We start from the raw sequence: 18,579 nt of genomic DNA, 5'->3' as shown, positions 1-18,579 counted from the left end.
AGTTTGCACATGAGTATACACCCCCATGGTCTTGCCCCTTGTTTGGCCAGTGTAATGGTCAATTGTTTTCTGGGTAGCTCATTTATCTTATAAAGTAATTAAATATTTTTTAATGGATCCGGTGCACACTTAGTATTTATCCGATTGGTAATTGATATTAGCTTCATATAGTCAGTTGTTTAGAGATATATTAAACTTATATATAATAGTGGAATTTATTAACAGAAAACATATAGTGAAACTATATGCAATATAATGTATGACATAATTTTAATGTTTTGACATGCAATAAGTTGTAGGTTCTGTAATATTTGGTGACACGTGCTTTAACATATAGAAAGATGTAGTTTATGCATTATATAATGAGTTTTTGCCTGATATAGTGAGTATCTAAATGATGTAGTGGATTGCTTAGAACTGATGTAGTGGATTGCTTAGAAGTGATGTAGTTTCTTCATGATATAGTTTATACATGATCTAGTATGTAACTTAATGATCACTTGAGCATTTTCATAATATTAGTAGATTTCTAAATGATATACTGTAGTTGATTGTTTAGAAATGATATAGTTTCTGCATGATACAGTGGATTATTCAGAGATGTTACGTTTCTTTAGCTTAGTGCACTGTAAACCGAATCCACGTAAATTAAATTATCATAAAATAATTTAATTGTCACCCACCACAAAGGAGGTAAAAGAAACATTGAAGTTGGAGTTAAATAAGAATATTTGTGTTGTGATAATACTGGTGCACAAATTTGAATGGAGACAAAATATAGGTAGAGAGAATGCGTGCCGTTTGGGAGTCCGATCAACGGATGTATTACCAAATGGATCTATCTCTTACGTGTGTTTGCTTGTTCACATTCTAATCCAAAATCTAACAGGTAAGCATACTTTTGTTTCATTAAAATTTTCTCCTATTTTCGAATCGATCGTACTGAAATAACGTCGTTATATTCTCCAAGCTTAAATATAAAGTAACGTATTGGTGGAGGTCGCTCTGCCAAATAAAGTTGCAACCTTGTTGCCACTTGCAAACTTTAATTTAGGGCATGTCAATACTCAATAGTCAATACTAACACAAGTACACAAAACTAATTAAAATGAAGTTTTTTTTTTTGTCATCAACACAACCAAATTTAATATTACCACATCAAGAAGATGCTAACAATCTATTACATAAATATTCCTACAATAACTAATGGAAGAGTAAAACATCCTAGTTACATTACTATCATAATCCGTAATCATTCCATATTTAGCTAACATATTTGTCACTTTGTTAAATGCCCTACTACAAGTCTACAATGCAGTTGAAATGAAGGCAAAGTTGATAATTTAGCTGAAATTATTATGATGTTTTATGTACAAAATAAGTTGTTGTAAGTACCAAGATCCATGATACGAAAACCAAAATAAGAATGAGGAAGAAAAAGATATCATGATGTAAGTCGATTATTCCTTGCATCATAGGTGTTGCTGCGTCTTGAAATCCTAATTGCCAGGGCGGAAAACGAATCGACATCTCGATGTGATACAGCCTTTTCTATTTTAGTTGGGAAAGAACGGCGAAGTCCATCCAAACCGTCCAATGAAGAATAAGAAGAGAGCAAAGCGCATGCGGAAAAGCGCATGTGGATGATTACACATGCGGATGATTTTACCAAAAAAAAAAAAGCGCATGTGGAACTTTTTTTTTAAAAAAAGGAAAGAAACTAGGGGGATCTCAAGAATTGGGCACCCTAAAGCATCCTTGCGGATGATTACAGCAAAAGGGAAATCAGGAATATCAAACCAATAAGTAGTGTTAGTCGTCATGTGACCGCGATGAGCCATCCAATCCGCAGCAGCATTAGCCTTCCGAAACGCATGTCGAATTTGGACATCTTCAAATTGCATCAAATCTTCAAACGAATGCAGTTTTTGTAAGTAGATGAATACTTTTAGAAGTTGTCTTACATATCTTATCAATATATATTTCCACGTGTGATAATATATATAAGTATCTTTTAAAACAAATTATATAAATAGAAGGAAAAATTGATTCTAATAATCCAACCTTTGGGTCGTTCGCTCAAAATAATTCAACTTTTTGATTATTATTTAATGATCCAACCTTTTATCCCAAACCGCTTATAAAGCACCGTGACATGTTGAAACAGGTTGATGACCAGGATAATGGGTTAATTGTACACGTGTCTTGCTCTGATTCATTGTGATTTAATTAAACATTTTTTTACTACCCCCTCCCCCCCTGCTAGGGGGCCTTCATGGGTGTTTAACCGTCCCGAAACAACATTTCGGTTCGATAATTGAAAGTTTCGATTTGCTCTTTTTGACAAATCGTAACTGTAACCGTTTAGACCGGTTATCGCTTAAGTGTTTAACCGTTTTTTCAGTGCGGTTTATCGGTTAACCATTAACCGTTATCTAATTTATACTATTATGTTTTACTTAATGTACTATATATATATTTTCAATTTTTTTTGCATATATTTTAATATTATATATATTCTAATATAAAATGTATAATAAAGTGGATAATAAATCCATTGAAAAATAAAACTAACACTAATAATTCACTTTATTTCCTAATTATAGTGTTTATATTAGTACTAGAGTTTTCAAGTAATTACATACTTTCTCTTTTTGTTGTAACTTAGTAACAAATATTAGAATTAATGTAATTGTTTGAAAATGTTTCACAACAATTAAATACAGAAAAATAATATTTCGCTATTTTGGTTAATCGTTCACCCAAAAATCATAACCGTAACCATACCGTTTTAACCATTAATTTTATCGGTCTGGTATTCGTACCGTTGAAATTTTTTTGTTGTTACGATAACAACCCATTTAGACCGATTTTTTGGTATTTCAGTACGGTTTTTCCATTTCGATTTTTCATGAACACCCCTACCCTTCCCCCCTTGCGCCCACGCCCCCACAAGGCACCAACCCACCCCCAATGCCCCCCACTGCCACCCCTCCCTCCCCTTGCCCACCCATTGCCACCCATCCCCTCCCTTTCCCCACCCCTTCCCTCCCTGCCCTTGCCCACCCACACCCACTGCCACTCCCCCCTTCTCCTTGCCCACCCACTGCCACCCCCCTCTATCCTATTCCCAGCCACCAAAACCCTCTTCATTCCCCTGCACCCGCATCCCTATCCCCTCCCATGAATTTCTTTCTCTCTCCTCGCCATCCCCGACCCACAACTCACCCCACCCCCTCCATCACCAACTCCCCCACCCCGAAATACTCCCCAACCTTGACTAACCATCACCAACCGTGAAGGGTTTGGGTGAAGGCAAGTGGAGCATGACGAAGGGGGTGAAGAGGGAGACAATGAGGATGGCGATGACAAAGGGGGGGGGAATGAGGGAGGCTGGAGGGTGGGGTGGGGAATGGGTTGTTTGCAAAACGGTGGGGGTGGGGCAGGGATTGTTTGCAAAGGGGTGGGGTGGGGCAGGGCAGGGTTGTTCGCAAAGGGGGGATGGGGGTGGGGCAGAGGTTGTCGCATGAGTAGGGAGTGGGGTGGGCGTGGGATCGTGAGCAGGGGGAAAGGTGGGGTGAGGATCGTGAGCAGGGGGTCGGGATGGGGTGGGGTGGTTCTTCATGATTGGTGAGGCAGGGGAAGGAGGGAGAAACAAGGGAAAGGAGATTTAAGGAGTAAATGAAAAAAAATTACCATTTCAAATGTTACTGATCTCACAGTACATTATGAGCAAATTGGGATAAAAGGTTGGGTTATTAAATAATAATCAAGAGATTGGATCATTTTGAGCGAACGACCCAAAAGTTGGATTGTTAGAATCAATTTTTCTTAAATAGAAAAGGCTAAAGATTAGGTAAACACTTTTACATTTTAGCCATTTATTCTCATAATATACCACCTTTTGTTTTTTTTTTCAATTTTACCACCTTCAACTTTCCAACTCACTAGAAACTACCACCTAACTCGTCCTCCAACAAAAATTGGTGAGGAAGGGCCCACATTTTAAATTAAAAAACTCCCCCCTCTTTTACCATCTCTCTTCCCGATTTCTTTCTCTTTCTTCATTCACCATTCCATTTCCTTCAACAAATGATATTTTTATCTTCAATTTCTAATCAACACCCTCTATGTATGTAAAAATCCTCAATGTAACTCCTCTTTGATATTTACAGAGATTCATTTACCCTCTCTCTCCTGTACTTCAACCAAAAATTCAGAATACCAAACTCCTCTTTCTTCTCCTTTATTTCGACTTTTGCAGCAAGAGAAATTTTATAGTTGCTTTTTTTGGTGATTTTGGGTAAGAAGACTAAGATATTATGTGCCTATAATAATGGATTGATGATAACCAAATTCAGCATTATGCTAGAGAACACCTTAGATGTCCGAATTTAGTCCCATTTTACCAATAAATTTAAAGAACAAGAAATGTCCAAAATTCAAGAAGAAGCCTAGCCTATTAAATTGGGATGAAAAATCATATCTTATAGTAGCAGAATCTCCAGTTTCTCCTTTGATTAAGGTCGAATTCATCACAAAATGGTAAGCCTTAACTTGATCTAGGTTTTCATCAAAGAAATTTGGACTTATGGAGGGATTGAAAGATAAAATTGGGATTTTAATGAAGATGAAATGAAAAATCGAGAGTAAAGGGAAAAAATAGGAGGAAAACTAAACATAAAACAATTATTTGGGACCCCCCTCACCGAATTTTTCATCGGAGCTGAGTCAAGGTGGTGTGTTTAACGAGTTGGAAACTTTAAGTGGTAAAATTGAAAAAAAAAGTGGTAAAGTGTAAAACATATTATTTATAAGGTGGTAAAAATTGAAAATTCATAAATATATATAAAAAAAATATAAACATAGGAAAATAGGGTTGAAACTTATTAAATACTAAAGCTAAACCTAGCAAAGTTAATTTCCACCGAATAATATAATTTCTACTACAACTTGATTGGCTTGTTTATCAATATGGTATCGGAACATATGTCAATTATTCAACTACAACAAGTTGAATTGGGTTAGGAATTAACTTCAAAATTGTAACAGATTGATGGCCTTACTCGTGGAAGACTATATCATAAAGCAGCTATATGACAGAATATATATCATAAGGTCATATTTCATTTACAACAATCCTTGTTATGCTAAAAAGGGGGTTTTATTTGATTTAGTTTATAAAATATGTATTTGTTAGATTTTGACTTAATTTTAAATGTCGTTTACTTGTACTCCCTCTGTTCCATAATATAGTGCTCACTTCTCATTTTTCACAAGAATTAAGGAAAATGGAAAGAGTTTTAGGATTTCACAAAAATATATATTTAAGTAAATGTTTATTGGGTATTTTTGTCTAGGAACTAGTTTTTTTCTTCTTTTTATTTTAAAATAAAATGAAAGAGCAATAAATATACCTTGGAATGGTGTAAAACAATAAATAGGGGCACATATTTTAAAAGAAAGTAGAGGTGTTTTGGAAAGTTTTATGTAGAAATGAAGGATAATTTAGTCCAAACAAATTGATAAAAAAGAAATAGGCACAACATTTTGGAACACCAACAAGAATGCAAGCACTATATTATGAGACGGAGGTAGTATTAATTAATGAATTAATTAGTCTTTATTTCTTGAAAAAAGAGAAGACTAGTTTCATCAACATGTCTATGTTCCTAAGTAAATCTCTAGACTTGGATTCGTGTACCCAAGGCTATTTTAGCCTATCATTTGATGGAACATCAAGCATAACCTTTATGTATTTTTTTCACCTTAAAAATATAAATTTAAAGATTTGTCAAGTCCTATCAAGGTTAATCAAATACAATCAAGTGCAAACATAAATTGATATTAGGGTTAACAAGGTCTAATAATTTCAAGTTAAATATAATTTTGTTTGTTTGATGGACTTTAGACAAAAAAAAGTTCAAGCAAATTTAGACAAATTATAAGTTGTTTTTAGCCAATTTTAAACAACATAACACACAAATAAGATAATTTCAAACAAAATAAATAAGTTTTTTTTTCAAACCATAACTTCATTGGAACTCCCTAATTATGCAAAAATTATTGCGCATTTGGAGGTTTTGAGTAAGCAATGAGCAAAACAAATAGTTTTGTGTCTATCGTGCTCAAGGCAGGGCTGACAAAAGCTGACCAAACCCGTGAACCCGAGCCGATCATAATTCGAAATAAGCGGGTCCAGGTTGAAGTTTTCGACCCGTTTAATTAAATGGGTCAACCTGTAACCTACCTGAAAACTAAACGAGTTTGGTTCGGGATGAAAAAATTTAACCCTATCTGAAATAACCTGCCTAATTCGTTTAAATCAATTGTAAAGCCAGACTCGATCTCGAAGAGAGAGAGAGAGAGAGTGTGAGAAAGAGAAAGTGGGAAGAAAAAACCTATAATTTAGCTTAATTTATATAGTTGAAAATGGAAGTCATTGTTGCAGATTCAAGTCCTAAAGAAATAGAAGAAGAGACACGGAGACTATACAAAAGGACTCAATAAATTATTGATAAAAGCTATTGGAGCTGAATTGCCCCAATTAATTATATATTTTTTTTCTTACATACTTCTCACCATATAAAACTTGTCCACCTATTATTGAACATCGGGAGAAATTTCTAAAAATCAGGTTAAATAGGTCTGGTTTTGGTCAACCCGTTTATAAGCAGGTCGAGTTCGGGTTGGATTTTTAACCTGTTTGGGTAAACGGGTCGGATTCAGGTTTGGGGAGCTGACTGTTATGTAAATAGATCGACCTGAATTTGATCCAACTTGATTGCTAGCCCTAGCCTGATGCATACTCGAATGTATGATAATAGTTGTACCAAGAGTGCATTCATCATACATCCGAGTGTATCATGTGCATGGTACAGCCAAGGCTATTTTTTGTTCATTTGCTCATTCGGACCTTTACCTATTATGTGATTATGCTCATTTGAAGGTTTCAAATGAGCAATGAGTAACAAAAATTCTTGATTGTACCATGTTCATAGTACACCCGGATATATGATAAAAATTCTCGTTGTACCTAAGTTTCAGTGAAGTGAATGCACCCTGAGACCGACCAGAGGATATATTCTATTCAATTTATTTTGACTAGTATGGACTCATCTCGAGCGACTTATCTTAACGTCTTTGAACTTATCCTACTTTATCTAAATTTGTCTTAACCTATCTAAACTTACTAAAACGTATTAAAGATCAATCTATGCAAGTTATATCATATACATTCACCCAAAGGTTAATATTTTGCTCACTACTTAGTTATAAAGCTCCAAATAAGCAAAAACACAGCCTTTATGTAATTTCGGTTAATTTACAAGATACTAAAACTTATTACAATCCAACTTAGGTCCCGTGCTTTTGAATTTATGTTGGCTGAACTAAAATAATATAATAATAATAATAATTATTATTATTATTATTATTATTATTATTATTACTGAATAGAAAATGAACTGAAATTAACTGAATTGAATTGAAATTAACTAAAAATAAATTTAAAACAACAAGGCCTTAACTTATCAAAAGTTAACTTATCTTAACTTATTTATTATAACAATAACTTAGGGCCTGTTCTCTTCAGCATAAAACAGCTGGACTGAACTGAACTGAACTGAACTGATCTGAACTGAACTGAATTGAACTGAACTGAACTGAACTGATCTGAACTGAATTGAACTGAACTGAAATGAATAGTGATATGTGAGAGTAAAAGTATTGTCAAGAGCTGAACTAAACTGATCTGAACTGAACTGAACTGATCTGAACTGATCTGAACTGAACTGAACTGAACTGAACTGAACTGAACTGAACTGAATTGAACTGAAAATAAGTTGGGGAGAACAGGCCTTTATAATAGGTTGAACCAAGCATAATTACAAAACTATACTTAAAAAAAAATGAGAATTATTGAGTGTCATCCACCCAATAAATTCAAGTTAGAAACGTGGGAAAGAGTCTGCTTCCTCACTTTTTAATCTTTGTTACCCACGCACGCACAAGGTTAAAAAAATCATAAGAAAACAAAAGAACAAAAACCAAAAAGAAAAGAAAATAAGTACTCCTCCATTGCCTATTATTTATCCTTTCCTTTTCTCTGTCTCCTCTTCTTTTCTCTCTCCTTTTAATTTTCATCCTCCTTTCTTCCCATATACGAAATCCCTAAATTCAGCTCATTGTCAATGGAGTTTGTTTTTACAGACAAAAGCCATCCATAGCAGCTTCCTTAAACAAATCAATTACCTTATTACAAACCCAAACAAATCATAAGTATTTCATCCATTTTTTTAACTTGATTTTGCTCCCTTTTTTCTTTTTTCCCAAAAAGCTTAACTTAGGCAACATCTACTCTTTTTACGACCCACCCTTTTTGATCAAAAACCCACTTTAGCTGATCAAAAACCCACTTTCTTTGATCACCCAGATCATCTTTTGCAGATCTTTCGTAAAAAGACTTATGGGTAACTTTCTGATTTCTCTCCTTTTTTCCACTGTTTCAGTGTTTTCCCCTTTCTTTCTCTCTCCTATATTACCAGCTTCTTCATTTTTGGTTGTTCTAGTTCATTCTTTTTTAGTTGACTCTATGTTGATGCTGTTTTTTTTTTGCTTTATTATTGTGTATGTTTTATGTATTCATCAGGAGACATGGATTCAGGCAATAGTGGAAGTATGCAGTCTTCAAGTACTGGTGGTGGTGGTGGTGAAGATCAAGAATACGATTCACGCGGTGGCGCAGCCGTGTTTTTTAACCCAGCCGCGGCCGCGATATCGAACTTCAACCTTGAAAACATGACTCCTCCGCTTCAACTTTACTCTTTTAGCAACAACAACGGATCATCCTCGTTTGCTCATCATCAAGTATCCAACTATTTTGATCATCCACCTACTTTATCTCAATCTTCTTCACTTGAGTGTTCCAACTTTATGTTAAACCACCATAATAATGGTACCAATAATAATCCTAACAACAACAATAATCAACTCGACATGGTGTGGCCCAATAAATTTGCCTCAATTAGACCGTCTATATCAACCGATGATGCTAATTGCACTCATCATGATGGTCCTCTTAGCTACAGCATCACCAACAATCAGCAACAACAACAGCAACAGCAACAGCCGATGCCAGTACCAGCTCAAGGCCCTCCTACAGCGCCAACAAATGCCGGATCGAGTCGAAACCCGAAGAAAAGGTCGAGGGCTTCAAGGCGAGCACCTACTACTGTGCTAACTACCGACACTAGCAATTTTAGACAAATGGTTCAGGAGTTTACTGGCATCCCTGCGCCACCATTTACCGCCTTCTCGACTCGAACACGATTCGATATCTTTGGTGGTTTAGGTGGTCATTCTAGCTCTACTACAGTGCCACCTCCACCTTATCTTTTAAGACCTTTTCCACAAAAGAGAACAACAACTCTTCACCAACCATCATTTTTAGCTAATTCCTCACTTCCTTCACTTACTACTACTACTACTACTACTAGTACTAGTAATATTAACAATAGTAATGCTGCTTTAGTTGATGGGATTGGTTTAGCACCTTCTAGTACTACTTGTGCTGCCAATACTAGTGTTAGCACCACCATTGCACCACCACCAACAACCACCGCTTTTCAATTATGTGATCCGCATGAGTTTCTTAACACCAACAACAATAACAACAACCACCCTCAGCTCAGCTTTCAATCCCTCCTTCAACCCTCTTCCGTCGCCGTTACTTGTACTACTGCCACTCCTCATCATACTACTTGCTCTGTTAATCCTGCAGGTGATGCTCTTGTTAATGGCCGCGGTACCGGTACTAATGGAGGTGCTACCAAGGGTGAAGGTATGGTGGATTCATGGATTTGTTCATCTGATTAGTTAGCTTATCAAGTATTGATTAATGTATTTTATCAAGTATATTTGTAGCAAATTAAAGTAAACTGTGACAAGAAAGAAGATTATTAATTAACTAGTACTTAATTATAACTAATTGAGGTGGGGGTGATATATAGTTTTAGCTAGCTAGTAATGTATGGAAGTTTTTAACCATTGAAAATTCACTATCATCTGTATATATATTGCTAATATACGTTATACTTCTTTTCATACTATAGAATATTATAATTGTTTTCGTTTTTTTTGGCAATTATTGTATGCATTTATTCTAAGCATATATCTTTAGGTGAAGATTAGTTTCCGACACTTGATTACTGGTGGAAATGGGGTTGCTTCTAGCTAGGAGAGTTACTTCTTAACCCTCAAATTTAGTTGCTTCTTAATCCTCAAATTGTATATTTTAAATTATTTCAACCATTTTGACTTCCATATATGCTAAAGCATAACTCGTGAAATTAAGAAATTTAATTCTCAATATTATCATAAAAATTTGGTATATATGATTTATGCCTATAATGCAAAGAGTAAAAATAGTAGAAGTAAAAGAGCATATATATATCCCGTATCATGTCAAGTAATACTTGGTCTAATGATAATGTTTGTAGAGATCAAACCCCATAAGAAATACTTTGAGGTGGGTTTCCCTTACCTTTTCCCCACTTTTAGTAGGACACTTTTGCTTACGAATTTATTAAAATAAATATGGCCTTCATTGTTGAGTTAAAGTGCATTTTATGATAATAAAGGTGGAATATCTACTACAAAATCAGGCAAGACATTAAAACTTTATTATGAAAAGGTAAAATTCTAATATATGTTTACTTTACCTTCTACGATTTTGATGTCTAGCATGCATGGTTTAATAATTCATAGTGAATTTTCACATTTGATGTCATTTAATTCTCATTTGTTCCCATGAGGTATATTATTCTAGTATTTCATTTTCTTAGTTGGATTTGTTTGTGTATATCATCTTAGTTAGGTATCAATGTTGGACCATGAACGAGATAATTAAGTGAGAGTGAGGGATAGTCTAGTGGTTAGAGCTTTCCTTCCGGTTCTAGGAGGTCTTGGGATTGATTCTCACCTTTTGCAAGTTGGGCTTCCCTTTATTACCCCTAATTTATCAAGGATTCTCCTTACCTTATTAAAAAAAATGTACCATATGATTATGTATGTTTATGTTTATTTCATTTTTTATTAAAGTACCTCTAAGTAATCCATTTGAAAATATTCTTGTGTACTTCGTTCCTCCGTTTAGAAATAATTACACCATTTTGTATAGTATTTACTATTCACATCTTGCACTTTGATTGTCTTTGGTGATTTATATTTTAGGAAAAACATAGTCATATAAGATCATGTTAGATTCGCTCAATGTATATATTATTTTAATATCAACTTTTTATAATTTTTACTTATTAATTAGAGATATTAATGTTTAAAATAATACTTTCTCCGTTTCTTTTTACTCGCTACACTTTCCATTATGGGAAGTTTCACATTACTTGCTACACTTCTTTTTTGGGCAATAAACTCTCTCTATCTCTCTCCTCCCACATGGGTCTCTTTTCTTTTTACTCTCTACCTCTCTCTTCTCCAAAAATTGCCTAGGAGTTCGTGAAATGAGAAGTGTAGCGAGTAAAAAGAAACGGAGGAAGTACATTGACAAACATGAAATTAAAACATGAAATGGTGTAACTATTTTTAAACGAAGTATATTCTTACATCTACTTTTTAAGATTCAGAGGCGGTTCTTGGCTCATGCTATATAGGCGACGGAATAGAGCCCCAAAAATAGAGGGGCCCCGAAATATATTGTATGTATTAAATATTTGAAAGAAAAACAAAAGGGAAGCATTTGGATTAGTGGTAAAGTAGTAAGGGATGGGGTAAAGGAGCGCGGGTTCAATTCTACTTAAAAGTAGTTTTTTTTCCCATTAATGGCTACTCTCTTCTCTCTCTCATTAATTTCTACTCATACTCCTATATTTTTTTTTTTTTGGCAATTTTCCAATAAAATTTACTCTATTTATATCTAAATATTTGTTTATTTATAATTATTTAATATGTTGAGAGTATTTTTTTAAAATTGAAAATCTAATATCTTTTATGAACTAAATATGAAAGTCCCAATTTTAAGAAAGCGTATAGGGCCCCCGTTATGTTTGCCCCACCCTTGTTATTTAAGATTAATTTGATAGACATGATATAAGTTAAATTAATACTACCGACATCCAAGATAAAGTTACTACATAATTCATTCAAACCATATTATTACAATGACAATCAATAATTTCATGTAAAAGCATTTAAAATAATGCTTAAACTTAAACATGGCCTATTATTTTAAAATTAGATGGAGTAAAAGAGTTTTACTACTTTTATCTCTTTAATCCATAGGATAATTGGTAGTAAAGCCTGATTATTGTTTCAGTGGTATATTGTTTAATCACATACTCCTTTTAGAAGTATATTGTTTCAGAGGTAGTGTTGGGTATTGGGAGGAGTAACTGGCCCTGACTGCTAGGAGATTGTGAAGCAGCCAATTCAGTATCTCGTTTCTCTTCCTCGTACCCTTCGTGGACCCGGTTTAATTTTTATTTTATCTTCAGCTTATATTATGGCATGGACCTGTTCTATATTCTATAGTTCAAAATTACTTTTCCTAATAAATTTAAATTTCTGTCATTCAACCAAAATTTAGTATAAATCACGGAAAAGTTCAGGAAAATGAATATAAAAAATATATTTTTAAAAAAACTACTAGTACCTTATAAAATTATTTTACAAGAAAGTAGGGATTATTTTATAATGGATGGATTCGAGCCGTTGATTACTAGATTGACATTGAAATTTTTGTTCCTTGGTTTCCACTCATTTTCACAAAATTTGCCAAATAACCACATGTTAACCTAAATTTCAATTAGTAAAAATGGAGGAAAAAAGGAAAAAAAAAACTATAAAAAGTCGATGCTCGAAAAGAAAGTCAATAGTAAAAAATTTCAAGGTATTTTTCTATAATATTTTTGCTTTAAAATTTAGTTTCTTACATAGAAAATATTATAATATAATTTTCAATAGAAATATGATTTTATTGTTTTATAAGATAATGTCACAAATATTCCAAAAGTTCAACTAATCCATAAAATAAAGTCCAACATTATAATATGTGGATGACTTGGTCTAGGTGCGATGGTAGAAGCAAGACAAAACCAATAATTCTACGGGAGTGAATGCCTGAATGGTGGCGAAATTTTGGGAATTGGTGGCCGCCGCAATCCTATGCTAGATTAACTTCTGTTATCGAACTAATTATATCTTCTTTTAGATAAGGTTATACTATATTACTATTTATCTTATACGTACATGTACTGTTTTAGTATGACAATTCGTCTTGCATGGACTCGGTTCACATTGAAAATAGTGTGGACTAGGTCCAGGCACGTGACTAGTTAAGAAGTACTCACTTATACACTATATCAAAAATTGATACACTATATTTCCCTCAAAAAAAAAAAAAAGATACAATATATCAAAAATAGATACACTATATGATACATAGGTACACTATATCATAACTAAGTACGCTATATCATAACTAGGTACACTATATCATAACTAGGTACACTATATCCAATAGGAACACTATATCATACTCCCTCCATTTCCTAAAGATCTTCCCACTTACTGTTCCTACAGATACCAAGGAAAATCAAGTTGTGTGGGGCATGGTGTGAGTAAAGTAGAAGAGAGAAAGGGGTTAAGATAAATAAACAAATAAAAAGGGGTTAAAGTAGGAGAGTGAAAGGGAGTAAAATTGAATTAATAATGTAATGGTGGACCATATGATAGTGACATGAGAGAGTGAATAGGAAAATTTGTTTTGCCAAATAAGGAATAAAGCAAAAGAGGGAAGATCTTTTGGAAACACCCTTAAACGGAAACAGGGAAGATCTTTAGGAAACGGAGGGAGTAACTAGGTACACTATATCCTATAGGAACACTATATCATAACTAGGTACAATATAACATATAGAAAAATATTTACTTAAACGCATTACAGAAACATATACTATATCAAAAATAGATACACTATATCAAAAATAGATATACTATATTATACATAGGTACACTATATCATTTTAACATGATATACTATATTATACATAGGTACACTATATCATTTTAACATGATATACTATATTATACATAGGTACACTATATCATTTTAACATACACTATATCATTTTAACATATACTATATCATTTTAACATACACTATATCATTTTAACTTATTACTATATCATTTTAACATATACACTATATTATTTTAACATACACTATATCATATCAATATACACTATCCTAAACTCAAGTGATATGGATCGGGTGCACACTAATTAGTGTGCACCTGGTTCATATTAGTTTTTTTTATTAGTATAATGGGTACTAGCCTTTTATGCACGCGATGCGTGCGTCAATTATATATTTAAATTTGTTAATAAATTTCATCTAAATATAATTTTAGAAGTGTGATTTATAATTATTGTTGTACAAACTAATGTAAAGTGCTTAGAAATTGTAATGAATATTTAGATGTAAGGTCTTATAGTCAAATTAAATTTGTAATTTTTTAAATTAGATAACCATTTTTCTCATTGTGTCAAGTTACTTTATTAATGCTTATTTAGTTTAATTTATCATTAGAATTTTGACCCTATTTTTTTTATCCATATTTTGACCCCATCTTTAAATTAGCAAAGGATATATGGTAGACAATTTGAATATCCAATTTTATATTTAGATAATGAAAAAAAGGACGTTTTAAAGGGAGACATCATAGCTCTCTCTTGACTTATATAATAGAGATAAGTGTATAACTTTTTTTTTAAGACAACAAATTGTTTTTTGAAAAGAAAAAAAAGTAGTAGTAGTAGTTAGTAGCAATTAATTACATCATCTTAATTATAAATCACCCGAACAACATCCCACCCATTCCCTGTAATCCATAAAATGAAAGTGAGCCATCTCGTAAGTTGCTACGTAGGTAATGGTTCTGAAGTGTTTAACTATTCTAATGGATAATTACCACTCTTTTCGTTTCAAAATATAAGGCACGTATGATGTTCGAGGTCGAACTTTGACCGTTAATTACTCTCAATTTAAATTGTTAAAAAATTTAAAAAATGTTACTAAAATATTTTTCAAGACGAATCTAACGATATAATTTTTAGAATTATTGCTTATCATATTATGAGAGGGATCAATAGGGAGAAGCGTGAATGTCTTATATTTTGAAACTGATGGAGTACTACATCTGTTTCCTAAAGATCTTCCATCTTTCCGTTTAAGTGCGTTTTCAAAAGATCTTCCCTCTTTTACTTTATTCCTTATTTGGATTTTTTTCCCTTTTTACCCTCTCATGTCTCTATCATATGGTCCATCATTACATTATTAATTCAATTTTACTCCCTTTCTCTCTCCTACTTTAACCTCTTTTTATTTGTTTATTTATCTTAACTCTTTTCTCTCTCCTACTTTACCCACTCCATACCCCACACAACTTAGTTCTCATTGGTATCTGTAGTAACAGTAACAAGGAAGATCTTTAGGAAACGAAGGTAGTAATAGGGAGAAGCTAACAAGCGTTTCCGGAATGTTAGATAAGATAACTAAAAATGTAATTATAAAATAAATCTAAACACTAATTATACCGATTGATGCATGTTTTTCATTTCAAGATTTATACCATTTCTGAAAATATATTTAGTGCTTATCTGACGCCCCGGGACATCCGTTAATTAATATAATATTTATATACTCCTTCCGTCCCAAAATATAGTTCTCATTTCCATATTTAGTTTCACATTACAGTGTTTCATCATTTATTTGCTTCTTGAATTTCGTTTTTTTTCTTTGTTTATTCAACCAAAATGTTACAATTAGTGCTCTTTCACCAATTATTCTCCAACACAACAATCCATATACGGTTAAATTTATATTTAGGGACAGGTTGAAAATTTATGTAACAAAAGGGTAAGTAGGGTACCAAAATGACGCAGTCAACTATCTAGAATTGAAGACTTATATAGCAAGAAGGTAACTTTGCATTGGATTACATATGCTAGAAAAATCTAGTTCATATAATTTTTATAGCAATATTTTTGTTCTTTGAAAACAATTATTGGACTCGATTAAGCTTTTTGAATATCATAGGGTTGAGTTCAAGTGCAGTCCAAAACCTTTTGGATTCAAAATTTCGAGTTTGAGTCCAATCCAAAAAAAAATCAGCCCATTCAGTTCGATAATTTTGGACTACAGTGAATTGGATTTTAAAATTTTCGCAGTTCTTATAAAGTAAGATGAAGCTTAGGGCCTGTTCTCTCCAACTTATTTTCAGTTCAGTTCAATTCAGTTCAGTTTAATTCAATTGAGTTCAGTTCAATTTAATTCAGTTCAGTTCAATTCAGTTCAGTTCAGCTTTGGACAATACTTTTACTCTTACATATCACTATTCATTTCAGTTCAGTTCAGTTCAATTCAGTTCAGTTCAATTCATTTCAGTTCAATTCAGTTCATTTATCATACACCCGGGCGTACCATGTGCAAAGTACACCCAAGACTAATTCTCTCATTTGAAACTCTCGTATATAGTACATTTTGCTCATTTAAATTATTTCAAATGAGCAATGACCAAAAAAATAGCCTTGAGTTAACCATGCTTACAGCCGGATGCATGATAATTTTTTTTTGGAGAGATAGAGATAGATAAAAGGTGGGGATCATGCAATATGAGAAAGATAGAGAAAATGTATTACCAAATAATGAAATGTTGCGATTAATATAAAATTTTTAAATGCAGACAATGTTATAATTAAAAAAGAACGAAATAAGTAAATTTATCACTTCTAAAAAAAAAATACTTCATCCGTTTTAATTTAGTTGTGGCACTTTCTATTTTAGGAAGTTTCAATTTAGTTGTGACACTTTCACTTTGGGTAATAACTTCTCTTTATCTCTCTCCTATTACATAAGACCCTTTTTATTTTCTTTATCTATCTCTCCCCTCTCCGAAAATTGCTTAATAATTTCTGTAATTTTAAAAGTCTCACAACTAAATTGAAACGGAAGAAGTAAATAAATTTATCAAAGTTCATCAACAATCAACATAGACAATAAACCCGTGAGGCCGTGACTGACTTGATTACTTGGTATCTAGTTCTAGTTATGTTTTAAGTGGAGCTGAACTTGAAAGTTCTTAATTCGGTCAGCAAACTCGAGCGCATCATGAGTTTAATTTGATGTGTGAGCTGAGTTACCCCACGCTTAATTATAGTTGGACTCATCACTCATTATCACCATAGTTGACCCTCTTGGCCTCTTCCCATCCACTAACACCCTGCCGTACTTGACCCCTCCCCACCAACGTTAAAATATCTCCAAGCTCAACCACATGACTCATGACCACTGCAATCACCACTACATAATTCCACCAGACTACCACTACAAAGTACAAACTAGAGGTGGCAAAGAAAACCACCACCCATTAACTCGGGCCTAAATTTGCCACAAAATGAGCGGGTTTGAGTCATAGGCGGATACACAGGGGGTACAGTGGGTACAACTGTACCCCCATTAATTAGAAAAGCAGATATATAGTTTACACATGCAGACTTTTATCAAAACTAGTCTTTGTTTCAGTGGTAAGGGAGAGGAAATTGATAAAAGAGTGTGAGGTTGCATGTTTGATTTGTGTAATCTACCTTTCAATATTTCTTTCTTTTTTTCTCAAATGTTCTTTAGCAACATTTTTTTCCCCCTCTTACTCTTTGAGGCCCTCCTAAATAAAAGGAATAACTTATGTAGAAGTTAAATATGCAATTCTTATTATACATACACCAATATGAATCATAGAAAGTTGCTAACTTATATTATTAAAATTGTTGGATTATTTTGTATTTTTTTTTATCTCACTTCTATCTACTTATTAAGTCATCATTTTATCTTCTAATAACCATTTTTTACCTTAATTCATTAACATGATTATGTGACTTATATCAACAACAAACTTTAAAAAAATTCTTCTACAATAATTTATCTTTCAAATTTTCCTCGGAATTCAAATTCATTACCTTTGTCCACATCTTGTATCGGAACATTTATATCATATGATATTTTTTTCTTATATATTAATGGTATTTTTAGGTTAAAGTTGGCGAAATTTGACTCCAAAAAATAAAATATAGCCAAAGATTAGGGACAGACAAATGATATATTTTATGAATCTAATTGCTCATTGTTCCGTACCCCCATGTCTGAATTTCTAGATCCGCCACTGGTTTGAGTTAGGGTTTTCAATCCTTTTATGCAGTGGGTTGACTAATTAAAGAGTTGAGTTAAGGTTGAACTTTTAGAAATGTAGCCCATTTAATTATAATGTTATTAGCAATACTTTGTGTGACTTGTATATAATTGTTTTGAGTTTAATTGTAAAGTTATTTACCTTTTAACTCATATTTTTTATGGGATATTTTTTCAATCAGGAAAACAACCTAGGTATGGCTCCTAACATAGGACCAACCTACAATATCCTTTCGGATGATGGAAGAAAAAACAACATCATTAGAAGAAAACCAATAACACATCGACGAATAAGAATGGCCCCATTGAGCCATAAAATC

General features: G+C 33.1%; 1 protein-coding gene across 1 annotated transcript; it reads left to right on the top strand.

The window, feature by feature from the left end:
• The first annotated feature begins 7,987 nt into the window (after nucleotides 1-7,987).
• On the top strand, nucleotides 7,988-10,104 carry LOC104895689 (uncharacterized). The gene is made up of 2 exons (XM_010682260.4): nucleotides 7,988-8,471; nucleotides 8,651-10,104. The coding sequence occupies exons 1-2, from the start codon at nucleotides 8,468-8,470 to the stop codon at nucleotides 9,874-9,876; spliced, it is 1,230 nt and encodes a 409-aa protein (XP_010680562.3). The 5' UTR covers nucleotides 7,988-8,467; the 3' UTR covers nucleotides 9,877-10,104.
• Nucleotides 10,105-18,579: the final 8,475 nt, after the last annotated feature.

Source organism: Beta vulgaris, chromosome 6 (genome assembly GCF_026745355.1).
Source record: "Beta vulgaris subsp. vulgaris cultivar EL10 chromosome 6, EL10.2, whole genome shotgun sequence".
NCBI lineage: Eukaryota > Viridiplantae > Streptophyta > Magnoliopsida > Caryophyllales > Amaranthaceae > Beta > Beta vulgaris.
Note: the sequence above shows the minus strand (reverse complement) of the source record. Positions and strands in the feature narration are given on the sequence as shown.